This window comes from Patiria miniata, unplaced genomic scaffold, assembly GCF_015706575.1.
Source record: "Patiria miniata isolate m_02_andy unplaced genomic scaffold, ASM1570657v1 HiC_scaffold_13, whole genome shotgun sequence".
Lineage (NCBI taxonomy): Eukaryota > Metazoa > Echinodermata > Asteroidea > Valvatida > Asterinidae > Patiria > Patiria miniata.
This window is the reverse complement of record NW_024037051.1, coordinates 12,788,334-12,816,107: the sequence shown is the minus strand read 5'-3', so window position 1 is coordinate 12,816,107 and position 27,774 is coordinate 12,788,334. Positions and strand designations below refer to the sequence as shown.

The 27,774-nt window shown below is 39.9% G+C and overlaps 1 protein-coding gene across 1 annotated transcript; it reads left to right on the top strand.

Moving 5' to 3' along the window:
* Window positions 1-787: 787 nt before the first annotated feature.
* Window positions 788-25,123, top strand: LOC119721333 (probable cytosolic oligopeptidase A). The gene is made up of 18 exons (XM_038191365.1): window positions 788-973; window positions 3,147-3,478; window positions 3,991-4,199; window positions 5,579-5,739; window positions 6,840-6,956; window positions 8,306-8,482; window positions 9,736-9,870; window positions 11,675-11,782; window positions 12,694-12,790; window positions 14,193-14,259; window positions 15,047-15,130; window positions 17,304-17,422; window positions 18,999-19,203; window positions 19,897-19,972; window positions 21,043-21,109; window positions 22,088-22,168; window positions 22,474-22,553; window positions 23,445-25,123. The coding sequence occupies exons 1-18, from the start codon at window positions 921-923 to the stop codon at window positions 23,560-23,562; spliced, it is 2,286 nt and encodes a 761-aa protein (XP_038047293.1). The 5' UTR covers window positions 788-920; the 3' UTR covers window positions 23,563-25,123.
* Window positions 25,124-27,774: the final 2,651 nt, after the last annotated feature.

Sequence of the window (27,774 nt, the reverse complement as noted above, 5' to 3'; positions counted from 1 at the left end):
GGTGCTTTGGATTAAAGTGGGGTCAAGGTTGAAATATGAATGGAGTAAAGTATTGATGAAGATCCCCGGCCGTCTTCTTCGTTGAGATGGCGTTGCTCATCCCATTATTAATGGGTTTCTAGAGCTACACTAGCTTTCCGTTTTCGTGGATAAAACTGCTGCTTATCTTTTTGGTTGTACTTTATAAATATCGATCTTTATTTTTATATTTACTTTATAAGTATCGGGTATTTAAACCTTCTCGTTAGTCTTGGTCGTGTGTAGGCCTACTTCCCGTGATATAGCGTTTCCGTTTTGGGTTATTAACCAGAATCCCATCATGTACAGGCATGCAATAATCATGGGCGGCGCGAGGGGGGGGGGGGGGTCGCTTGGGGGGTCTTTACGAAAAAAAAAATGGGGGGGGGGGGGGTAAATACCCCCCTTTCCCCCGCTGGCTACGCCTATGCAAGAAACTGCCCGGCAATTCTGGGAGACTGTCCAAGATCGAGTGATGACCTGCATGTTATGACCGAAACTGTGACGGTTGAGGCCGTGCGATCACGCGGGCGCAAATTGGTCTCGATGGCAACCGACAGAGAGTCGAGACCGACCGACTGTTCAATAATCATTGAAAACTGTTAACAGATTGCGTGTTATATCACCGACGGACAGTGTTCTGGAAATAGGTGGAGTAAGGTAAGATTGTGTGATTCAATGAAACTCAGTCGAAGTGCATAATTTTACCACTTTCTGTAGAGGGCGCTCGCGATGTTTTGCAACTTCCCCAAACCAAGACTGGTGCCTATGATAAAGGCATCAAGGTCCTCCGGAGACCATGAGGGAAGGTTAGATACCACTCTCATTCACACACGTGTTTTGCGCTGCGAAAAGGCTGCATCGATGTAAACAAATGATCTACTTGTGGTCTACAAATTACAATGATAATGAGGGCTGCTCACCGACTAACACGACTTCAGTATTCTCTTAGCTGGTAAGATATATTTTGCTTATGATTTTAATATTTTATAAATTAAGACATTTCATAGTTGGGACATGGAAAAATTGTAAAACTCAAAAGGTTTACTTTAACATTTTATAACAATGTTTAACTTAAGTACCGCACTGACAACTGAGCTGAGCTTGAGCATGCTGAGGATAGTTCATTATTAAACATGTTTACGAACATGACGAATGGAGGAAGTAAGCTATTATTGAAGTTTTGGCATGGATTGGTCGTACTACTAGCCTAGCATGAACAATTAGCCTATGCGATTCAAGCCAAATCTTCAAAAAATGAATTCTCTACTAAAACTAGTAAAAAGTACTAGGCTAGCGCACCAGTTTACTAACTGGGTGGTTATAAGTTATAGGCCATATGGCATGTATGGCATTAGGCCAAGTAAAAAATTAACCCGTTTCTCACTCCTGCACTTTTCCTTTTTTTCTGCCCAACTCGTTTTAATTTTTTTTTTTTAATTCACACCTTTGCAAATATATTTTGCATAATTTGTCTTTTTTTGTCAACAAAGTTGTAGCTAGGCTAGTCCGAGTAACTTGGACCCAACTTATCGCCTTTTTTAACATTTGGACATGGTCTGGCGATAGTGGGGTCCAAGCTAATACCGCGACCTGGACAACACCGTCATTGACCGTCCCAAAACCAACATTTTCCAACAAAAAACATCAGATTTCACCTTCAAACGGCCTCCAAATTACTAGATATGCCACCTGAGGTACAAGTAGACATCGATAATTAAGATGGTTGTACTGAAGTTTACTTATGATCCGGAAAATAAGTGAAATTTTCCGTTCATTTCGGAGAGCTCCCCTCACGATCTTGAACACGTTAAATTTCCGATCGTGTTTAATGTTTGAATGACGCGATTTCTTCTACATGCCCAGCGTACATTCGATGGTCCCCGTATCCCGAGTGCAATTCCGTTACCGAGCGCGCGCGATGCATCGATTATGATAATGAGTAGACTGGATCACGTTTGTAAACACATGTGCATTTCAAACGATAATAGGGAGTCGGGAACTAGCACAGCTTTTATGGCGGATACCAGTTCAAGCTGGTTCCCGATTCCCTTTTACAGTTCGAAATGCACATGTATGTGTTTACAAACGTGACGCATTATCATAATCGATGCATCGCGCGCGCTCGGTAACGGAATTGCACTCGGGATACGGGGACCATCGAATGTACGCTGGGCATGTAGAAGAAATTGCGTTGTTCAAACATTAAACACGATCGGAAATTTAATGTGTTCAAGATTGCGAGGGGAGCTCTCCGAAATGAACGGAAAATTTCACTTATTTTCCGGATCGTAAGTAAACTTTAGTACAACCATCTTAATTATCGATGTCTACTTGTACCTCAGGTGGCATATCTAGTAATTTGGAGGCCGTTTTGAAGGTGAAATCTGATGTTTTTTGTTGGAAAATGTTGGTTTTTGGGACGGTCAATGACGGTGTTGTCCAGGTCGCGGTATTAGCTTGGACCCCACTATCGCCAGACCATGTCCAAATGTTAAAAAAGGCGATAAGTTGGGTCCAAGTTACTCCGACTATAGCTAGGCTATGTAGAAATGGTGACAGCTCCTTTGGACACAATTTTGGGGAAGATTCCCATATCTGGCCATCACTTATTTTTCCCTTAAATGACCTATCAGCCATCAGAAATGTCCTAAAAAGCCCTAAAAAGTTTTACTGAGAAAACATTTAGAAGTTTTCAGACCAGTCCCATAGGGTTTGTGCACAGGGTGAAAAGTGATGGCCAGATATGGGAATCTTTCCCAATTTTGCATCGGCAAAAGAGTAGAGAAAGTGGAAGAATCCATCTGCCATCTTGGAAAACTTACCATTTTTCGGGGGGAAAAATAGGGGCCACCTCCTTAATTTTTAAAACTTTAAAAGCCTAGACAAGAAACTTGTTCTTAACTGGGCCTTCTTAGGCTTCTGGCAGTAGCGCAGGTGATCTTTCCTAAAAGTAGTCCGAGAGCCCGGTGAATGAGGTTTAATCATAATTTATAATCATAATTTATTAATCGTAAGAAAGGTCAAAGGTCACTAAGGGTCAATAAACTCCATTAGTCGTAAAGATGGGTGCAGCCTTTTTAAGTCATGTACATGTATGAATTCCCAGTGTATCACTGCATTTACAGGACATGGATAGGACAACTCTTCATAGTCTTACTCCTACGCCCCCTTCTTAAAACAAGCTCCGCATCCTCGTCACCGCCCCACCCAACCTGCCCGGCCATAAGTGACTCCCATCTCTTCATCTCCAGGTACGCTCAACGCCTCAGTCCTGGTCCTGCAGCCCGGGCACAGTGCTCCACGGACGCCCAGAGCAGAGAAGGCAACCCACTGCTGCGATATGACGAGGGGCTGCCCAGCTTCCGGTCCATCGAGGTCGGCCATGTTGTGCCCGGCATCCACAAGATCGTCGGGGACTTTGAGAAAGGACTGGAGGTTTTGGAGACACAGTACGAAGGTGACTTATCATTTGTGTGTCGCCTAAACAAAGTTTTTGGTGGACACTTACCAGTTAAATTCTGTATGACCTTATGACTGTATCCCCGTACTTACCACAGCTACTTGTGGGGTACTCGCACAAGGGGAAGTTTAGGGAACAATGCTACCCCGCTACTCACCCTCAGAAAAACGGTACCCCAGAAGTGAAATTCTAAAGAAGAGGGATAAAGGGAGAACAATGCAAGTACCCCAGAACTCCCATCTGCTGCTATTCCATCTTTAATGGATAGTTTGGTTGCAATACCCACTTCTATGCCAGATTCAAACCAGCCAGCTTACTCCGGCAAACTCTGTGGAAGATTGGTTAGACGTCTGCACTGCTAAGCAGGAGGTCTTGGGTTTGAGTCCAATTCGAGTGAAATTTTTTTCTCACAATCACTCCGGACTGCACGCAGTATACGGTGTTTATAAACACTTCTTAACAAACACTTATAAATCCATTCTGTTGTTTCAATCTATTCCAATTTTCAGCTCTTGGTGATGACATCTCCTGGTCCAAGGTGTCTGATCCGTTGGAGCGGCTTGAGGCACCGTTTGAGTACGGCTGGGGCGTGGTCAACCACCTGAATGCTGTCAAGAACAGCCAAGAGCTCCGAGAGGCTCACCAACAGGTGCAGCCGCTGGTTGTCAAGGCAACCAGTAAGGTGACACAGAGCAAACCTCTCTACCAGGCTATCAAGGTAAACAAACAAAATAGGAACATTTTATTACTGCCGATACTGTATACTGTATACAGTGAATTGAGAGTACCAATACTTACGATTATCCCCAGCGTCTTTTAATTGGAACTGGACCAATTCCATCAAAATCCATCAATCACTAGTGTGTCTTATACAAAACTGTACATGACATAATGGAATCCACCACTGACGCACTGGTTGACATTCATGGACTTGCTGCACATGGCTTTTATCACAAGAGCAGTACAGGAAGCTAGGCAAAATCAATCGGATACCCCTAGCACTGCGTCAGGCCATTAGGCCCAAGTCCATCATACTCCATCAATATTTAGTCACGCCAGGCCTCCTGGACCAAGTCCCCCAAAATCCACCAAAATGGGGGGATGAATTTTGATGGAGTTGGGGTGGTTAGGGTTAAAAGATTAACCACTGCTCTGTGAGTGATTTTTTTTTTGTGAGTTGGTCAGGATATGTTGATAACCTCCCTACGGAGGGCATAGGAGGATGCAAACCCCACTCAGCAAAACTCTAATTAGAGTGATTTTGGAAGGTGCTCCATTGCTGAAGCCCTTCTCACACCTTACAAATTTTACCAGTTCACCAGATCACTGGTACGTTTTTTTTTCACCGTTGCAGAGACCACAATGTTACCCGGGCATATGCCTAATTACGTTCTATAATTGGTCGCACGGTGATTTTGAATCATGTGACTTCCTTCGTGAATCTGATTGGTTAACATAAATCTTGCGTCTGGTGAAATCAGAATGCTGCCCACACGCCTATCTGGAGACATCAGATCCGGTGAAATCGGATGCGAAAAAACTCAAACATGTTTGCTTTGATCCGGTTGCCCGGTGTACGGTTGGAATGGTCAAAACAATTTTCACCGCTCACCTCGCCGATCTGTACGTCCGATAGCCTGATGATCTGTGAACCGGTAAAAATCGGAAAGGTCTTGGGGGGGGGGGGGGGGCTTTAGAAGAGAAGTAGTTTGAAATTGTTTTTTTGAGTTTGTTTGCTCGCCCCTGAATTATTTTCATGATGAAAACATTTTTTTATAAGTGCTTTGGGGGTGCAAGAACGCTTTTGGATAATTTTGAAGTTTGTTGTCAAAGTTGATTTTTGATGTCTCAGTCTGATAACAAGTATATACTTCACTACTGCAACATGTTAAAAACATGCATATGAGCTCAAGAAAAAATTAGTTTACAATTTTCGTTTGAAAAATTTGGGGAGATCAACTTCACAGTTGTAGTACTTCAGTTAAATCCATATTTTTTTTCTTGATCAAACTTAAACCTAGTACAACACACAAACGTGACTCCATAGTATACATGTACTGCTGTAGTATTGTGACTTGAGTTTTCTCCGCATTGCAGAATTTGAATGGCTCCGATGCTAGCCTGGACACTATCCAGTTAAGGATATTGAAATCGGCAATACGCCAGGCCAGGCTAGGTGGCGTGGAGTTGACTGGTGTGACTAAAGAACGTTTCAATGAGATCAGGCTCAGGCTGGCTACTATAGCAACGAAGTTCAGGTATTTTGGCAATTTCCCACAAATTTTGACAGTTTGCTCATACTTCAGCATTCATTTTTTAGGTATCATGCTTTCAACAGTAAACTTTCTATAAAGAAATTTTGCCAGGAAAGATGTAAATTTTATTATTTGGGCAGTTCCACACTGTCGGACGTACATCTTGGACCATTCAACAGTGTTCATAATAAAATTATCGTCATAAAGTAGATTATGATTCTGATAAAATGTATCAGTCAGTTGCTACAATGATTTAAACAAAAATTTATTCATGCAACTGTTTTTTTGCAGTAGAAATCGGCTCGAAACAACACGGTGTCGGACATACTCAGACAAGTGATTTTTGTGTGTGTAATTTTTCAGTTACAAGTAACTGAACTGTAGAACATTGTTAGAAATAAACAATAAACATAAAAAAAAATGTTTTTAATACAATTTAGATAATAAGATATAAAATGATATGCATGTTTCATTTGTGACATTTGGAATTTTTGAAGGTTTTTTTATTGAGTTACAGGCCCCTTAAAATATATCTTCATAAATATATCCAAATTCATCAGGATTTGAAAATGAGTGTAATATCAGAACAAAGAGCTGAATATGGTCTTTTTATAATTAATGCGCTTGTGGAAATAGATATGTAAAACTGTCTTTAAGACCACCCATATTTCTTATTAAATTGGTGATAGTGAAATCATGGGTGCGCCACAAAGTGACTAATAGGATACTTTCCACACACTTCAATAGAACCCTCTCATAGACAGCCATCTTTGTAGGAAAATTACAACTGCGTATTCAACACCATCAGGTGCATGTGCGCGCAGTGTGCAAAATGTTCTAAACACGCACACATGTTGCTCGATATTTCTTTAAGATACGCCGCAGCCGATGCGTGTCACAAAAATTTGACGCCCAAAATGACGTTGCACGTGACAATCTGTAGGAAGTGACACCATTTGAGAGAGACCTTTTGACCGATCATGCAAAGACTACAAAGGTATGTGCACCCAATATGTAAGTTTGTGGTGCAGCAACTATCAACGATACACCACTTTCTTGAGTGACCGATGAAATTATCTGCCAAGTTTGTTGCGTACTTTCAGCAATAATGTATTGGATGCAACTAAAGCCTTCAGTCTGACTCTGACAGAGAAGAAGGATGTTGATGGACTACCAGTCTCATTGTTACAGCAGATGGCGGCTGGCGCTAACCCAGACAAGTAAGTGACATCTTTACCCTTCAGCTTTCTTCTCCTGCTTTTCAGTCCGTTTGGTGTTTGTTGCATTGTTAGACCCATATTTACTTTTATCTTCAAGTAAACTTGAATCCTTGATCCTGATTGGTCGATCCATGGCAACAAGCCGTGCTACATATAACCATGCCGCACTCCGCGTATTGCGCTTTTCTAAGATGCGCGCGCCATTTCGTACAAAACGCAAGTGTAATAGGATAACCGCATTACCGCTGAAAAGATCGTGTACAGCGTGCGTGTTCCATCTTTACTGTGCGTCAAGCTTGCTTGAAGATAATTCGTGATTACGCTCGCCCTCGTGGAACACGGAACATGTAGTGCGTCTGTGTCCCACATACCACTTGTGAAAAAGACGCACTACATTATTCCGTGTTCCACTCGCGCTCGCGAGATAACTTATATAAGCCTAACTGCACTGCAGACACTGCTCTGAAATCGTCCTGATGCAGAGGTGTTCAGCAAATCTCTCCATTGTTACATCCAGTCTTAAATTTGTTTCTTTATAACTGTTGCGAAGTGGCTATGAGAATTCATAGAGCAGTTCACAACATGGACCAGTTGCAATCTCAGTTGCTTTATCCGAAGTGCTTCAGGGGAAAAAAAGTTGACATCCATTATTTGCAGACATTACCAAACGTTATACACGGTGCATTAGGCAACAAATCTGAGCGCAGTTGTTACCTGATGTTACTTCAACCAAAGGACTACCAACATGCACCACATGTTTAAATCACACTTTAACCCTAACCCCTAGCTCCTCTGGCTAGGATGCAACCTCAATCCTGCAAAATCCTCCAATCGCCACCAAGAAAATATTGGATTCAGCCTCAATCCTCCATATCCCCTCTATATCCGTTATTTTGGAATTTAATCCGTGGAGGGTGACCACTGCCTCAATCCTCCAAAATCCTCTGCCAATTACTGCTATGGTATGAGGCAGTGCGAATTGCGTTAAAAAGCAGTGCGGATGAAATGCGAGAAAAACACAGGGCTGATTTATGCATGGCTGAAAAAAATGCAAGATATGGCTTTCTGGCTTGACGTAATGCATCCTCCACAAAAAAGCAATACATCTTTGCCATTCATCCTCAATCCTCTAAACTCATCCAAAACCGGCAGGAGGATTTTGGAGGATTGAAGAGGGTTAGGGTTAAATCAAGAACGCATGTGACATTGCACATAGCATGGTGCAGCATCAGTCAAAAGTTTCCATTTAGATTAAGTGGAATTATGGGTTAGTGTGTGACTCTTCGAAAATGACATAAAGCATTCTGATCTGTTTGTAACCGATTGTCTCTTCAATTGTTGTGATGCAGACCAGATCCAGAGAATGGCCCGTGGAAGGTGACCCTTGACCTGCCTTGCTTTGAGCCGTTCATGAAGCACAGTACAAACCGTGAGCTGAGAGAGAAGCTGTACAAAGCCTATATCACCAGGGCCTCACATGGGGACAACGACAATACCGACATCATCCAGGAGATCAGAACATTGAGGTAATTAATTCCACTCTCAATTTCTTTGTGTGTAATTTTTCTCCAAGATATGGCCCTGTCCTAGCTAGTTATGATACAAGTGCCAACTGGAGAAAGTTTGGCATTGCGGAGATATTGACTTTTAAAGATTGGGATTTGCTCTCTTCCAACAAAGCACTGTTTACTCATTTATATTGAGGAGGTTGTGACAAAGAAGTTCACAAGCTTTAACCCTAGCCTTCCCAACTCCATCAAAATTCATCCCCCCTTTTGGTGGATTTTAGGGGACTTGGTCCTGCAGGCCTGGTTTCAAATTTTGATAGAGTATGATGGACTTGGGCCTGGAGGCCTGAAGCAGTGCTAGGGTGTGGGATTGATTTTGCCCAGCATCCTGTACTGCTGTTGTCATATAAGCCATGTGTGCTTAATAGTCCATCAATGTCCGCCAATGCTTCAGTGGTGGTTTGCTTTATGTCATGTATTGGAAGCAGAGTGAATGATGGATTTTGACAGACTTGGTCCAGTACTTAGTAAAGACAGTAGGCAGTTAGTGTTGATACTCAAGTGGACAGAAACCAAAAAGCTCCTACTTAATAGTGTGGATGTCACAAAGCACACCCTATTCAACTGAACTCTGATATAGGCATTCCTCTGTCATTGTTCATCCCCTGTTTCTTGTGATCTGACTTTTGATTGAGACAAAGTTCTGCAACTCTCCCCCCCCAAAAAAATCATTGGATTCCTTACAGACAAATTTCGGACAACAACCATGGGCGAGGGGAAACAGTCCACCTCTATGGGCCCTGTGCATCAACAAAAGAGGGCGCGTTTTTTACCACTTTTGAGAGCTTCTTGGACGAAACAAACAGCGTGTGCGTACTGTACTGTACTGGTTCGCGTGCACGACTTCCTGAATGTGCAAAGGTATCATTCACATCATCTTGGCGTGAGTGTCCTCAGAGCGCAAATATGTTCAAATTTAACTTGCGATGGTCTCCCAGACTAATCCCCGCCCCAATAACTTCGGATCATTTGAAATCCGCAGTGGATGGACCGGGAACCAGTCTAGGTCTTCCCCCAACTCTCCTTTTCTGGCAGTCACTTCACATGGGTGTTTCCGTAAAAAAAGTTCCAAAATTGTAATCTCTAACATGGTAAACCTCCAATCATATCTGACACAGGATAGACTTGACTTCAGTTCTTGCATCGATGTTTAACCAGATCTTTGTATTGAAATGGATTCGCAAATTTTGTGAATTTGTTTTTTTGTAAAGGAAAGAGAAGGCTGAGATCCTGGGCTATTCCAACTATGCTGAGATGTCACTGTCTACCAAGATGGCAGCAAACGTTGACAATGTGTGGTCATTGATACACGGACTCAGGGACAAGAGCAAGGAAGCTGCACAAAGGTGCAGTATGTTCCCTTTCTTGTGTACAGGCTCTTGCAACCCACATGCCACTTTTTACACCCCTCACTTCACAGGCAACCAGCGGCGGCGGATCGGTTTTTAAACTGGGGTGGGGGGGGGGGGAACCAAAAAGGGGCACTTGCTTCCATCGTGCTGAACTGTTCGACACGTTTTTTCACCAGACACTTGGCCTCCGTAAACTCAAAGTGTGGGGGGGGGGGGGGGGCATCTTCCAAAATAGGGGGCACTCTTCAAAACCGCCCATTATGCAAACTACGCATTATGTGCCCATTTTCAGGGCGCATTGTAAGGGTTTGGCGCTTGGTTTTCATATTCCTCGTTCATATCAGAACTCTCTATACCATTTTGGGAAATGGGTACTGAAAACAAATTATCCGAAATTTTAGGGCAAGTTTTGTTTTCATCTCCAGGGGGCACATTTAATGTTTGAGTGGGCACATTTATGCCTGCAAGAGGGGCACCTGGGTAAATCTGGGGGGCAAGTGCCCCCCCCCCCCCTCCCCCAGGTTCTGCCTCCCCTGCGGGCAACCTCTTAAAAAATTGTAAAAGTTGTGCATGAAACTGTCCCGAATCATCCAAAGCCACCTCCATGCAGGAATCCAATTGCACATTCTTTGAAAAAAGCAAAGGCCATTAACACTTCTCTTATATGGGTAGCTGATGTTTGGGCTCTAAATCGAAACCGCTGGAGATGATGTGTACATATATTGGCTTGAACATCGTAGCACATTCTAATGAGCCGGTTCGGTATTCCAAATTAGTCTGGTGCACAGCAAGATTCCACGATTTTTTTGGGGGGATAACTGCGGCAGATAAATGCACACAGGGCTGTGGGGGACGTGGTAACCAAATCTGCATTCTGTGCAATGTTCCGTGCAATCGCAAAGAGATTGAACTTTCGTTTGCACTAAAGTATTGACACACAAGACACCTAGAAACACTTCGCTGTCCAAATTTTTTTATACCAAAATGTTATACTTCAGAACAAAATGATCTCTTCAAATTTGCTGGAACCCCGCTATGCTTTTGCACCCATACGATGAAATGTTTATCCCAAAAGAAAAATTGGCAAATCTTGATGTGCACGTGTGCAGTGGAACATCGAACTGGCTTATTCTGGCAGTTGATTCAGTGCCAAAAGAATTAAAAGTAAAAACGGTTTAAATCTACCTTCCCCAATCCTGCAAAATCTGCCAGAATTAATATCCAAGTTCATTTGAAGTCTGAAAAAGCTAGGAAAAGGGTGCTCTTGCATTGTACCGTGATGTTCAATGCGCCATATTCTTGAACGCATGAGGGCGCTGTCAAGGAAATCTAATTTTACATCTGGGGGTCGTTAATAGGCCTAATACAAGTAGTACTTTCGAAAGTAAGCACAAAAAATGAAGAGTACACAAGCTTTTACAATTTATTAAAAACTATCTATACATTTTTCAGAGATACTCACCACACTTTAGTCTTTATGCACTTCGACATTTCACATGACCCTGCTAGCTTCACGCATACACCGTCAAACATAAGTGCGTCCACGTACGTTGCTTCACAACCCCCAGACGTAAAATTAGATTTCCTTGACAGCGCCCTCATGCGTTTAAGAATACGGCGCATTGCTTTTGATTTCATCAAATTGCCACTTGATTAAAGATGTAATGCATTCGTTCAGATATACATGTACTTCTGATGTCTTTCCTGTGTTTTGGGTCACTTGATTTTTATAACGAAAACAGAGCTGATCTTCCCTCGGTCTCGGTTTTGAAACTGTCCCATTGAATTGTCATTGCAGAGATTTAAAACAGCTTCAAGACTTTGCCTCATCTCAGGGATTTGACGGCAAGATCCAACTTTGGGATGCAGCATTTTGGAGTGAAAGACAAAGAGAACACTTATTCAAGTAAGACAAACTCCACATTGACTCAAGTCTCAAAATAATAAACCTTATGCACGAAAATATTAATTTAAAATTTGAGAACCGTTATAAATTTATACAGGGTGAGTGGAAAAAAAGGAAAACTCATATTTCGGGACAATTCTTTTAGTGAAGTTATACACGCAGCACTTTCAAAATCTAGGATATGAAAGCCCAATTCATAAGCTTTCTTTTAGTACAAGAATCACTCAAATCACTCATGTAATTTTAAGTTTTTCAAGGGATTTTAAACACAACACCTGTTTAAAAGTTCTATCAGCGGATCACAAAAAGGTAAGCATTCTTTCAGCAAAACGAAAACAAATCACATAGGGATGTGTGTGAATTTTTTTTGTTTTGCTGAAAGAGCGTACACATTTTCAGTGATCCGTGGACAGAACTTTAAACGGTGGTTGTGTTTAAAATTCCGTAACTTGAAAAGTACATGAGTGATTTGAATGATTCTTGTACTAAAAGAAAGCTTATGAATTGGGCTTTCATATCCTAGATTTTGAAAGTGCTACATTTAGAACTTCACTAAACCAACAGTCCCGACATTTGGATTTCGCTTTTTTTTTCACTCACTGAAACTGAAACGCACATTACATTTTTCCACTGCTTTACGTTGTTGATTAAGTATGAACCTTGTGGAGCTTCGTTCACGAAATTCAGCACTTAATAATAAAAGTGAATTGTTTTGATTGCTTATTGTTTTCTGTTTGTAACCTATGGAAAACTAAAGTAAGTTATCTTTTTTTTTAGAGTCAGAGGTACTTTCATTATGTCAACGCCTGTCCAAGTGGAGGTTAATTAACTGAAGGATTTTTAAAAATTAGAAACATTTAGAATTTCTATCGGTGTAACATTCATTCTCTACATTATCCCTGACTGTTTAGATTTAATGACGAGGATTTACGGCCCTACTTCCCTTTGCCACACGTCCTGGAAGGAATGTTCAAACTGACCTCGTTCCTCTTCAATGTACAAATCAAGGTATGAATACAGTGGGATCTTCAGAGATAAAAACAATCACCAAATGTTTCAGGAGTGGATATTTTCTTCTGCTTTTCCAACTAATCCAGTGGTTATTACTAAATCAAAGAATGAGTGTGTTTTCAGAGCATATCATGAAAGCTCTTGAGTCTTTTTGCAGTCCTCTTTCTCAGTTTTCAGTTGGACAATTTGATGTCCTGCTTCTTTTGGACTAGTCTCAGAAGTTTGTCTGGCTGGTCTCCAAAAACTATGACAAGAAAGAAAATACCTATAAATTGTGTTCCATAACTGCTAGATGTTTGTTTGCAATTTTATATTTTTCCCATGCTGTTGTCTTGAGGATGTTACGGTTATTCAGTGCACCAGTTATTTTGACGATACAGGTCGAGTCAAAGAAAGCGAAACCCAAATGTCGGGACTATTGTTTTAGTGAAGTTCTTTGAAATCTAGGATATGAAAGCCCAATTCATAAGCTTTCTTTTAGTACAAGAATCATTCAAATCACTCATGTACTTTTCAAGTTACGGAATTTGAAACACAACCACCGTTTGAAAGTTCTGTCCACGGATCACAAAAAAGTGTGTGTTCTTTCAGCAAAATGAAAACAATTCACACATATCCCTATGTGATTTGTTTTCATTTTGCTGAAAGAACACTTGCCTTCTTGTGATCCGTGGACAGAACTTCAAAACGATGGTTGTGTTTAAAATTCCGTAACTTGAAAAGTACCTGAGTGATTTGAATGATTCTTGTACTAAAAAAAAGCCTATGCTTTCGTATCCTAGATTTTGAAAGTGTTACGTGCAGAACTTCACTAAAACAATGGTCCCGACATTTGGGTTTCGCTTTTTTTTAACTCACCCTGTATTGTATGGCTGTAAGAAAAACAAATAGGAGGCATTACGAGAAACATTACCGAGGTTGACATGGTTACATTAATGAGAGGTAAAATATCTTAGTAGTTACATGCCTTACCTACCGAAATATCTTTTATTTTACCATAAAAGCTGCCTATGGTGTTCCTTGCACCGTATTTTGTGGGATTGTTCTTCACAAATTTTCAGTTGTGAGTTTTGCTTGAGCTTAGCCAGTGGCACACCCAGGATTTGGTTGGGGGGGGGGCTAACCATTTTTTTTTTTCAAATTTTTTAGAAGTAAAAATTTTTTCAAAAAATGTTTCCCAAAATTTGTGGCAGCCAAAAAAAATTGGTTTTTTTTGGTGGGGACGGACTATTTTGACGGTGGTGGCACCACTTACACACTACTATACTACTCGAAAATAGGCCACATACATATCACCAAGGTCCCCCAAGGCCCCCCTTCCCCTTGGGCGCCACTGAGCGAAGCCATTTTTCAACCATGAGAATAACTCCTGGATTGTTTGGTTTTGATCTTCACACAGCCTGCAGATGGCGACGCAGAAACTTGGCATGATGACGTCAGATTTTTCAATGTACACAATGAGACAGGTATCCACATTATAAATTATCAAGTTGAACAAAGATATTGACTGGAGCGGGGTTTGAACCTGGGACTGTCCCGGTTTGCCGTTCCAGTGCTCTACCAACTGAGCTGTCCAGCCCTATGTTACCCATCGTGGTTTATTTGATTACCACACACACACACACTCACACACATAAATTGAGTTAAATAGGAATATTCTGATGGCGAATGTCATTGGTTGAACTAATGCAGGTACAACAAAAAGATAATAAGGCCAAAAAAAAATATATTCGGTCTCTGGTCAGACCAAAGTTCCGGAATTGACGCGGCCACGCGTTTTTTTTTTTTTTTTTTACTTTTTTTTTTTTCTTCTAGCTTGGATTGTACAGACAAGGTGGGTACTATTTTGCTTTTTTGGTGTCCTCATGTACATTGGTGTCCTCCATAATTTGCCTTGGTGCTTTTGATCATTTGCCTTGGTGCAATTTCCCATTCCTTGGTGCTCTTTGGTAAAACAAAATTGAGGAGGTGCGGAAACAGAGGGGTGCTGTTGGAGCTACCGCAGAACATTTTGGAAAAAAAAAAGATTGACGCGCATGATTAAAATCGACGCGCGCGCTGACCAGAGACCGACTTATTTTTTTTTTTGGCCTAAAGTGAATTTTTGTAGTAACATAAATATAGGCCAACGATGATGCATTATGTTTTATGATGTTTTGTTTATGCATTTTACTACAGGTATTACAGTTGAATACGAAAAGCTGGAATAAAACAAATCATGACTGACTGAAAATCCATTTTCCTTCCTTGTAGGAGAACATATAGCTTCCTTCTATCTTGACCCTTACACCCGACCAGCTGAGAAAAGGGGCGGGGCTTGGATGAATGTTTGCTTTGGTGAGTGGTTCTTTGGAGAAGTTGAAAGATTAAAAAAAATAGAGATACTATGTCTGTTTGCAACAGAACATAGGGCTTTTTCGCATGATGCTTATTTATTAGTTACATTTTGTAATTGTGGATTTTGTTTTGTAGTCAATCCGATGAAAGGAAGTGTACAATTTTGGAAGCAGAATAAAATGTTAAATATTAAGTAAATCATAAAAAATCAACCGATGACATCATAGTGACGTCATTTTGGATTTTGCATACTCGTATCATTATCTAGCAATCCACCAAGTTTCATGACAATGCGACATTCCCTTGTATGTGTTTAAAAAAAAATCAAAAAAAAAAAAAATCGCATTTTTGATGACGTCACCATGACTTCACCCATTTTTCAAAATTTTTGTGCATATACTTATTACATAACGAACATAATACAAAAGAAAATTTGAATTTAGCATGTTGCGTTCGTGAGATATGGTTTAAAGGTCCAAAAATGCAACAAATCATATAAAATCGCACGATGTCGTCATGATGATGTCAGCTCAATTTTGATCTGTAACACATCTCGGTCTACATAAACACCGAGTTTCAACCCAATCGGACTTACAGTTCTGTAGATATAGGACTTCAAAATATGCACGTTTGCGATGACGTCACGTGACCCATGATGACGTCACGATGACGTCACTCTTCGGGACACAACTTTCCTATATGGACAATGCATATGCTTAATTTGAATGATGCATGAAAAAGATAAATGCCAAAAGTGGCTATGGGATTTTGGGTGGAACAAAAAGAAGAAGTAAAAAAAAATCAGCAAATTTGCGAAAAAGCCAATTAAACCAAGCCCACATGTTCTTGAGTAGCCCTTGTGAGTTGTCCAGACAGTGCCATCAACAGTTTTGCATGGAGCCCATATCACTCATTTTTTCTTAGTCCTCCAAGTAGGATATCAAACACAGTGGGGAAAGAAGCCCAAAGAATGTGGATCGGTGAGACACCTGAGTGTTATAATGAACAAGTTCGGGCGAAAATCATTTGTCAACTAGATGTTGATTTGTGACGTAACTTACACCTGCACACTAATAGCAACGTGCAAACACCACCAGTCAAACGATGGTCAAAATGTCATCACAAAACTTCTAGGTCCTGGCTCCCCGTTGTGCTTTATGATGAACATGGCTATTGGTAACCAGTGATGCAACCATGCTCAGTGGTCCGATTCCAAATAGTCCACTAGAGCAGGCCGACCATCCTTCGTTCTAGTAAAGTTAATAGTTCAATTATGGTGAACTATTGTTCCCAATCTGGCTCATGTGTGATACTGCGATACTGTTTTGAAGTCTGTTCGCAGGTTTTTCTCAATTACAATTAAAAATATTTCTCTGAAGTGAAGTAATTGATTGTGAATCCTTTAGAGAACTGTGGTTCTGATGAAATTATTGGTGAGAGTTTTTTTTACATTTCTGAACATTAAACTGTATGATGGACAACTATCGGTTCTGTAATAATCATTCATAAATACCTAAGACAGTTTACGCATTCCTATTGGTCGAGAGCCCGTCACGTGGCCGGTCTTAAACGGATGATAGAGACATGGCTAGCTGGTCTTAAACACTTTTCCAGGGTCACAATAAAATGTGGACTCCTAAAAATCCAGTGCCTCTTACCGTTTCATTGGTTGAACGTTCACAATCCTCACGTAGGCATGCGCAACACTACCAGGGAGTCAGAATTTTATAGTTCTAAATTCAAAACGCAACTCGCCAGGTGCGTTCTGCGCGACATCGCGCAGAACATGATACGCGCGCGTCAATCTCCATAAAAGGGTTGTTTACATCTTACTCGCCAGCTGAACACTCCATTATTTTGCAAGAGGGATGTTTCAAAAAGCATAAAGTGAATTTGTTGAACAAAATCGGGATGTTTTGAATGAATCATATGATTTTTTTTTACCGAAAAGGTATTTATGAATGGGAATAAATATGTATGAATTAGAGCATTTCTTAAAAAAAAATTCTTAAAAAGTACAGAACAAACAAGCCACATTATCTGAAATGCTGATAAAGATATTGTGATGATCTTCATAAAATTGTGTCAACCTTGTTCCAATATATTTTCTCCCCTGCAAAGCATTGTATCTTAACTAATGTTAAGATATTTTGTGTGTTGCTACCTCACACAGGTAAGAGTGAGCTTCTGAATCGCAAACCCGTCGCCTACCTCGTGTGCAACCAGACTCCACCCCTAAAGGACAAACCATCCCTTATGACGTTCCGGGAAGTGGAAACACTGTTCCATGAGGTAATATGAAAAGTAGTCATAGGGTTTGGCTTTGGGGATGGGGTGGGGGGGGGGGAACAAAACGTAGTTGTCATATTTATATTAACCGAGTGTTCCAGAAAAAACATAACCGAGAAGCATTCAACACACAAAAAAACGTTTGACCAGGTTTAACAGCCAGATGAGCTAAATGCACTGTGCCCAATTTTATGGCACTGCTAAACACAGTTCTAGGCTAATGATCACCGTTCTGCACTTTCAGTAGCCGCACAGAAATTAAGTACTCAACGCTATTGCCACCAAATCCTTGGTAAAAGGGATCTATGAATGTCCAAACCGAAATCCTTGCAAAGATGTGAAATATGCTTTCCATTGAACCAGTGCAAATTTCATTGCATCAGTGTTAAAGAGTCTTTCGTAATGGTAGGCAGATCGACGGCATTGGGCCTTGGATTCGTGGAATAAACTGAAAGTTATTGACCTATCGCGGTAGAATCGCGTCAACACAGCTTGTAAAATATTGTCCAATTACATGATGTACAAATGGCCGCGGAATGTACATGTACAAATGGCCGCGGAACGCGCAAAATCTGAGACAAACAAAACTTAGTGTACAAAAACTCCTTAGGGTTGTCTAAGGGGCGTAGCTAACTCGCAAACGGCGATAGGTCAATTGTGGCACACATGTAAACTGTGCTATTCAAATGCCAGATATTGTCAGTTTTTCAAACAAATTGTCCACAACATCATGACAGTGGCAGATTCTTTGTAGACCATGTTACTAGTGATGTCATGCTGACTGGCAACCGACAGGCATCCTGAACATTAAAGCATCTTTTGCATGTTATCTGGCCCACACTGAAGGGGGCATTACGGCCTGAAATCCCCAACAATATCATGTTTTGGATTGTTAAGTTATCCTATTACAAAGGTCTGGTTGAAAGGAAACAAACCTAATGTCTTAACGTTCCCGAGAAAAGACAACAAAAACCTGGTTGTTTACTTCAGACATGGCGGACATTTTGTGGCATGAGCATACGTATTTCAAGCAGTCTCTATTCAATGTAATGTACACGTGTTTGTGTCACATAATGCACATGGTACCAATACGCAAATGTTGTTTCTTACATGCCCGCAGAATGCGGCAAGATTTACAACTAGCACTCAACAGCTCGATTTTTCAGAGTCAAAATTGTGACCCCCGAAATTCGTTGTTGCACTGTTCTCGCAAGAATAAAGGATGGTTGTGTGGATGTTTATTCCCATATTTAAATACTCTTTCCAATTAATATTATTTCATTTAAAATGTGTTTTGTTCTTTTGTAGCCCAATTGGGCACATTTCAGGCCGTAATGTCTCTTTAACAGTATATATGTCAACACCTTTAAACCATTTATATTTTCAGAGATATATACATGCAGAGAAGAGAACGATTTGCTAAAATTTGCCATCATGTGGCCACAACATCCAATATGTAAACAAATGTAACACGGTCTAAACAGTACTTGTGAAATCATGTCGGTGAAGATCAAATCCCAAATACAAACCTCACGAAGGGTTTATCATTACTGAAAATTTCATTTGTTTCTTCCTTCAGTTTGGTCACGGTCTACAACACATGTTGACCACGGTCCCGTACGCCGGCGCGGCCGGGATCAACAACGTGGAATGGGACGCGGTGGAGTTACCCTCTCAGTTCATGGAGAATTGGATGTATGATGCAGGCACCATGAAGACAGTCAGTGGGCATTACCAGACTGGGGACATGCTGCCGGGCGCACTGTTTGATCAGCTTGTCAAAGGTAACAGCTTAAAAGTTTAGTTTTGGAAATATCCATTTTAATAAGGGAGTAAACGTGTGCTTGGGAGGTGTTAAACATTTTGTTTCAGACTGGTTGGAGTCTGGAATGCTGATAATTACCCGAGCTGAAACCCCATTCATAAATACTTTTTTGGTCAAAAAATCAAAACTTTCATGAGTTGACTTGCATCCTTCTCAGCTTCACCGGTTTCGAGCTTCACCAGTTTGCATCCTTCTCACGCCTCACCGCACCCATCCTTAAAACATCGCATCATCGTTGGAATCCCTTATTCTCCTGACGACGGGCAGAGCATACTGTTCGAAACGTTGAGTCCCTCCGGTTCTTTTCAGAACCACACATACTCACAAAAGAGATTTATTCACATGGTGCTACGCAAACTTATCTTGTCTTAGTATCTTTCCACCATGCAAACCTTCAAATCTAATTTTACTTTATGTTTATCGCAACACCCCTCTAGCTATATAATGGAGTGTCCAGCTCGTGAGTAAGACGTAAGCAACTCCTTTTATGGAGATTGGCTCGGTACGCGATGTCGCGCAGATGTCAGAAATTCCACCTGGCCCCACTAGTTTAGATCTCTACAAAACGTTGGGTGGGGTACAATCCCTTAGCCACTCCGTTAGCTGTATCCAAAACTAAATATTGATATTTCTTTCTGAATTTGTATTTTAGCTCGTAAGTACATGGCCGGCTCTGCCATGCTGCGACAACTGTACTTCTCTGCCATGGATATAGAACTACACACAAGGTGAGATGGCTGTGTTGACTTACATCTTACAGGACTACTTTGTGATAAATGGAAAGTTTATTACCAATCTGAGAATCATGAAATTACATTTTTTTTTCAAACCATGCTGAGGAAAGAATCAGCAAACATTTTTCCTGATACGACAGATGAGACCCAACCATAGAGCTATTACTAGGGCACTAACTCCTCTCACTCTTGCACACGGAGACGCTTTGAAGTCCTCCTGTGCTCAGACATTTTGAATTCATGTGCGTGTTTGTAGAACACAATGAAATTAGATGGATTGAATTTTAAACACACAAGTAGAACATGCGTAAACAACTTAAGCGTGTCATGTCAACTTAAGCGTGTCACAGCAACTTAAGCGTGTCACAGCAAAAACCATCTCCTATGGCTCATGCATGCGCTGTGCTGTTTGCATAGAGCAAAATGAAACGCTCATTTACTGATCGTCCTTTTTGGTTTTTAGCGTATCAACTTTGGTAACGCACCTGCAAAAGCAGATATGCAAATTATTTCCATAGGTTTGTGCACAAATATGGATGCACGCAGCAGATATCAATCAGTAATTTAATATAGCTCTATGGACCAAACCCCATAAAATGAGATGGAAGCTCCAACACCTGTTTTTGAGCAACTGGCCTCTTTACAAATCTTTCCTATGGAAATCAATCAGAAATTCTCAACATTTTTGCTCAAATTCGGCATTTATACTCACATAGTACCTGCGTACATTGAATCAAACTGAGAAAAATATCAAAATGAATGACAAAGTCTGTTTCTACTGCTTTATCAAATATAGTAAATAAAAAAATCCTTATGACCCAGTAGGATCCAGTCACAAACATGATTCCCTTACTTAATTACTGGGCTTCCATCTTAAAATAGACATGTGTCAATCACACCTGATTTTCCCATATTTAATTTTTAGAGAATTGGAAAGTGCATGCCGTATTATTAATCAATGGAGCTATTTATACAGAACTTATCCTGGTGCTGTATTACATGTCGACAGTACATTATTTTAAAAAGGAATTTGAATCAACATGTATTTTTGTGTGTGATTGCAGTACTGATCATTGGATGGATGTTATGAGACGAGTAGCTGATGAATACACAATCATGAAACCACTGCAGGTAAACACTCAATTTCAGGAACCCAATTCCTAAATAATTCATCAGTAAGGGTTACAGTCCTCCAAAGTCTGCTAAGTGAAATGTTGCCTGCTTTTGAATTACTTAGCTATGGCCAGCAGTCTATCCGCTCTGTTCACAAGCACCCCCTCACCGGCAAAGAAGGTACAGTTGGGGGTGACCGACCGACGCCATCTTGCCCGACTGCAATTTTGCCGCGATGCGAAACCGTACCATGTACCACTGCGTGTACATAGTACGAATCCCCTGGTGTACATGCGTCACACACAAGGAACGGTGCGCATCAACCAGCTAAATGTCCCGCCCATGGGACGTCGTTGCTAGGTAAAAGGGAGCCCTCTTTCATTTGCTTGGGTGATTTCGGCGCTAGGCAGGGTGGTTTTGGACGCTGCAGGGACTAAAGAGCAAAATTAGTTGAAAGAGGTTGTGGAATGCCCGAAGACATTTCCGTCATTTTTCGCGTATATGTAGCCTAAGGTGTGATGAAATAAAAACGACTATTGTGTCTGTCATGAAATGAGTACAAAAGGTACTTTTGAGAGCTGTTTTTCAGGTCCTGTTTCGACCCGAACGTGCAGCGTAGTATAAACGAGTCCTGTTTATTACGTCACGATTTACTATGTTTTGTTTGCTGCCCCCAACGACTACTTTTACACAAATTGCACGTTCAGGTCGAAACTGGACCTGAAAAACAGCTCTCATGACAGACACAATAGTCGTTTTTATTTCATCACACCTTAGGCTACATATACCCGAAAAATGACGGAAATGTCTTCGAGCATTCCCCAACCTCTTTAAGTCAGAATGCGTTGTTAAGTTCTTAGGTAAATGATGCCGGAGAACAACTTGTATATTGTGGGACTGGAAAGCTCTGTATATAAATTGCGAGTCACTCAAGGTCCTTACCTTGAGTATGTTTTGTATTATTTTCTGCATGTTCTATTTTCTTTCTGCCTGCAGGAGGATAGGTTCCCGTGCGCTTTCCAGCACATCTTTGCTTCAGGCTATGCTGCTGGGTACTACTCCTACAAATGGGCGGAGGTAAGACACAGAATGTACTGCAGACTCAGTGGATGATCATTATACTTAACGTGTGAATTTGTAAAAGTTAGGGTTGACGTTTCGATCAAAGCAGAAACTTAATCAGGTTTTTAAAAAAAGGATAAAGGGCCTTCTAACTTTCAGAATTTGCCACTTTAATAAAGGACTTCACAACACCTTATTACTTTTCATTCTTATTTCTTTCTTTGAATTTATAACGCAACGCAATGCAGTGATTCCATAGCTGAAATAGTTTTTTTTTTTTATTATTTATAATGAAAACAATATGTTTTTGCTAATTGTAGGTAATGGCAGCGGATGCCTTCAGTGCCTTTGAAGAAGTTGGCCTGGATAACAGGGAGAGTGTAGCCCAAGTTGGAAGAAGGTATTTAATTAACAAAGTTGCTTACACCACAGACACAAAAATCATGAAAATGTATGAAATTTCTACATTTGTGCTCTGCATCTTATAGTTCGTGACCATTTTGTCCCAGTTAAATGAAGCGATTTAAGACACTTTTAAATTCAAAGCAAATTACAGTGCTGAAGTATAACGCTAAAGTGATTTGGAATTGTCAACCATCAGAAGTCTATTTGAAACGACTATGGGTTCCGTGCGCCATCAAAAGAGGGCGCGTTTTTAACACTTTTGAGAGCCACTTGGACGGGACACTGCGTTTGCAAACTGGACTGGTTCGCGCGCGAAGTAAGCACGACTTATTTATCCTGAATGTGCACAAAGCTAAGCCATAGCGTCTTCGTGCGTGAGCGTCAGGCGTCGTCGGCGCGCAAATACGTTTGAATTTAACTTGCGATGGAATCGCAGATTAATCCTCACCCCCAATTTGGATCATTCGAAATACACAGTGGATGGACCAGGAACCAGTCTAGGTCTCCCCAACTCTTCTTTTCTGGCCGTTGAAGGGGTACTTGTGCACGGAGCCCATATCTCGAGTAAAATAACCTCCACCATTTAGTGACCACATCTTTCTCACTATTTAATTTATGTCTAAATACACTTTATTTATAAGCTGAAATACTATATTTTTCCAATGTTTTTACATTTTTCTGATGTTGTGGTGACATGTGTGATCACAATTTTAAAACGTCATCCGTTGCTTCTTTCCCCCTAAGATTTAAGCTTGAAAAAACTGGCCCTTTGGGGACACTATGGGCAAGTGGCCACTTCTGGCTACTTGGTTGCTGCATTTTATAATAAATAAATCTTTTAATTTAGAATTCTTAAAGCCAATTTCTGATGCTATTTCCTGTCCAGATTCCGAGACACCATCTTGGCCCTGGGAGGTGGCACTCATCCACAAGACGTCTTTAAAAAGTTCAGAGGTCGTGACGCCTCACCAGAGCCCCTACTCAAGACGTACGGATTGGTATGAACCCAAAGAAATATAACTATGACTAAAGGTATTGGTTTATTTAATACAAGTAGACGTTACTTATTATTTCCAATTGTGCAATAATAAAGTAAAGTTGGGCGTAAGTCATCTTTCAGATGGCAGCAAGTATAGGTGAGGGAGATGTACATGAGCCATTGAAAACGTGTATTTTGTGCACCAGTTTTCACTGGTTGCAATGAGTAAACCATTCAGTGCTCCAGTCTCAAGAACCATTGAGTTTTAAGTAAATAGGTCTGGGAGCTATATACAAGGCAATATTAGAAGCTCCCGGATGTCTGCGCTCACCTATAGTGCTGATCCCCGTCAACGACAGTCTGATAAATTGAAACTGGATGGGAACTGTACGCAATTTTTTTTCTCTTGATTAACACAGCAGTTTTGTTAAATTTTACTTTAATCCATTAGTCACTGTAGCGCTCGAAACCGTGCCGTGTGTTACTCACTCTTGGGCCGGAAACCGCCTAAGTACTCAATGACGTTATGGATTCTTCAGTGAATAAACACAATGTATTACAATGTACTACAGTTGCTAATGGGATAAACTGATTGATACCTGATCTAATGAATGGCCCCCATCATTTAGTTCGGGTATACAGAGCCTGGAGCCGATTTCACGAAACTTGTCTTATCTTACGACTCATCTTAGGACTTAAGACGAGTCCCCGCTCTTAAGATTGATCTTAGCTAAGACACGTCCTAAGACCGATTTCTCTACACCCATCTTAAGCAAGACGCATCAAAACTACCAATTTGATAGCTGCTTCATGTTTCAACAGTCGTTGAAAAGAAACCTGAAAAACCAACTTCCCGCACGCATATAACACAAACTTTCCCCAGAAAAATTAAAATTCACATGCAAGGTAGTTCTACACAAGATACAATGGAGTCATTCTTGCTCCCATTTCATCACTCTATATTAAAAAGTCGACTACCGGTAGGTGTTGGCATATAATTATATTTTGTAAATAAGCTATTTTTATTAACACTACTCACATATTAAAAATCTTTTCAAATCTGTTTCTACAGCGGTTTTCTTCCTCAAAACTACATGTATAACTGTAGGCTGATACTCGTCATTAACGAGAAGACACTGCATTGATTTCCAGACGATATACAAAATAACGCAGGCATTAATGAGATAAGACGAACCTCAGACCGATCTTAAGTTAAGACGAGTTCAGCCGCGTTGCTAAGGAAGTTAGGACATGTTTGAACGCGTCTTAAGTTTAGTGACATTGATCCTAGGATGAGTCGCGAGTTAAGACGAGCAAGACTTCCTAAGACATATCTCAGCGTTTCGTGAAATCGGCCCGGTTATTTGTCCCAGCCCTTATGTTATTCCATGTACATGTATCAAATCTGTTAATCAGTGAAAAACGTAATAGTCAATTTTTCAAACAGCAAATGTCATTTGTTAATAGAACAAAAAGCAGAAAGGCACAAGAAAAATTTATTGTAATTTTCTCAATCAGTTTATTTAACGATTTTTGTAAACAACAGTGAATTTTTCAATTAAAAGAATTCTCAAAAACTGACAACAGCCTTTTTCTTTTTCAGTTTTTGTTCTCCGCGGGTTGTTTTATGAGATTTTCACTTTTTTAGGTGTGTGGTGACAGTGTCCAATATTTTGCACCTTGTGTCTTTGAGGTGCAAATGTGAAGGCAATTTGACGTCAGGAAACGCTAACCTTCAAGTACAATATTTCATGGAAAGAATGTTGCATCCCGACGCCATTTTTTTTCATCATAATATCAATGAATCAGTCATTGTAAAAATGTTGAAAAAAGACATGAATCTGGGACTCACAAACATTTCCAATTTTTGTTCGAAAATACTTAGAAAATGCACTCAACTCGCCATACACTTTGTACACAACCAAAGAAGTGGCGTCTGGATACTACATTCTTTCCCATTGCACCACTACCATCAGTTCAATTGCTTCATTAAATGTACTTAAAATCTTCAGACGTGATGAAAAAAAAAATAGCCAATGGCAACTTAAAAAAATACTAAGTATAACCAATGATAATGTACAGTACCGAAAAATCATCGTCGGCACCAGACTATCATGTGACATCTAAAAGCAATAAGTAAAGATTTTGGACAACAGAGGGCGCCCATCCAAAGTATATTATAAATGAACAGTGAAACCAAAGCGCTTCAACCAGCAAGACCCTTTCGCCAAGAGGTCTACATCAATGTTACAGCTCCCAACAGCAGTTTTTCTTTTATTTTAGATATTTTGGAAGAAAATCAAATTTTTATTAAAATGCAAGGCTAACCCCTTGCAAATTAATATTTGAGGAATTTTGGCAGAAAATCAAATTTTGGCCAAATTTCCATAAAAATACAAGGCTAACCCCTTGCAAATTAATTTTTAGAGGTTTCAGATATTTTGGCAGAAAATCAACTTTTGGCCAAATGTTCATAACAATACAAGGCTCACTCATTTTTGAGAGATTTTAGATCTTTTGAAAGAAAATCAAATTTTGGCCAAGTTTTCATAGAAATGCAAGGCTAACCCCTTGCAAATTAATTTTTGAGTAATTTGAGGAATTTTGGCAGAAAATTAAATTTTGGCAAATTTTCATAAAAATGCAAGGCTAGCCCCTTGCAAATAAATGTGCGAGTGATTTGAGGTCTTTTGGAAGGAAATCAAATGGTGGCCAAATTTTCATAAAAATGCAAGGCTAACCCCTTGCAAATTAATTTTTGAGTAATTTGAGGAATTTTGGCAGAAAATTAAATTTTGGCAAAATTTCATTAAAATGCAAGGCTAACCTATTGCAAATTATATTTTTGAGTGATTTGAGGTCTTTTGGAATAAAATCACATTTTGGCCAACTTTTCATAAAAATGCAAGGCTAACCCCTTGCAAATGAAGGTTTTTTTCCATTGATTTTAGCTATTTTGGAAGAAAATCTAATTTTCATTAAAATGCAAGGCTAACCCCTTGCAAATAATTTTTTTTAGTGATTTGAGAAAATTTGGAAGAAAATAAAACTTTGGCCAAATTTTTATAAAAATGCAAGGCTAACCTCTTGCAAATTAATTTTTGAGTGATTTTAAATATTTTGAAAGAAAATCAAATTTTGGCCAAGTTTTCATAAAAATGCAAGGCTAACCCCTTGCAAATAAATTTTTGAGTAATTTGAGGAATTTTGGCCGAAAATCAGATTTTGGCCAAATTTTCCTTAAAAATGCAAGGCTTACCCCTTGCAAATTAATTCTTGAGTAATTTTAGATATTTTGATAGAATATCAAATTTTGGCCAAATTTTCATAAAAATGCAAGGCTAACCCCTTGCAAATAAATGTGCGAGTGATTTGAGGTCTTTTGGAAGGAAATCAAATTGTGGCCACATTTTCATAAATATGCAAGGCTTACCCCTTGCAAATAAATTTTGAGAGATTTTGAAAGAAAATCAAATTTTGGCCAGGTTTTAATAAAAATGCAAGGCTAACCCCTTGCAAATTTATTTTTTAATGATTCGAGGAATTTTGGAAGAAAATCAAATTTTTGCCAAATTTTCATAAAAATGCAAGGCTAACCCCTTGCAAATTAATTTTTGAGTAATTTGAGGAATTTTGGCAGAAAATTAAATTTTGGCCAAATTTTCATAAAAATGCAAGGCTAACCCCTTGCAAATTTATTTTTGAGTAATTTGAGGAATTTTGGCAGAAAATTAAATTTTGGCCAAATTTTCATAAAAATGCAAGGCTAACCCCCTTGCAAATTTTATTTAGTGATTCGAGGAATTTTGGAAGAAAATCAAATTTTGGCCAAATTTTTATAAAAATGCAAGGCTAACCCCCTTGCAAATTTTTTTTTTCAGTGATTCAAGGAATTTTGGAAGAAAATCAAATTTTGGGCAAATTTTCATAAAAATGCAAGGCTAACCCCTTGCAAATAAATGTGCGAGTGATTTGAGGTCTTTTGGAAAAAAATCAAATGGTGGCCAAATTTTAATAAAAATGCAAGGCTTACCCCTTTGCAAATTATATTTTTTGTGTGTTTTGAGTAAATTTGGAAGAAAATCAAATTTTGGCCAAATTTTAATAAAAATGCAAGGCTAACCCCTTGCAAATAAATTTTGAGAGATTTTGAAAGAAAATCAAATTTTGGCACAATTTTAATAAAAATGCAAGGCTAACCCCTTGCAAATAAATTTTGAGAGATTTTGAAAGAAAA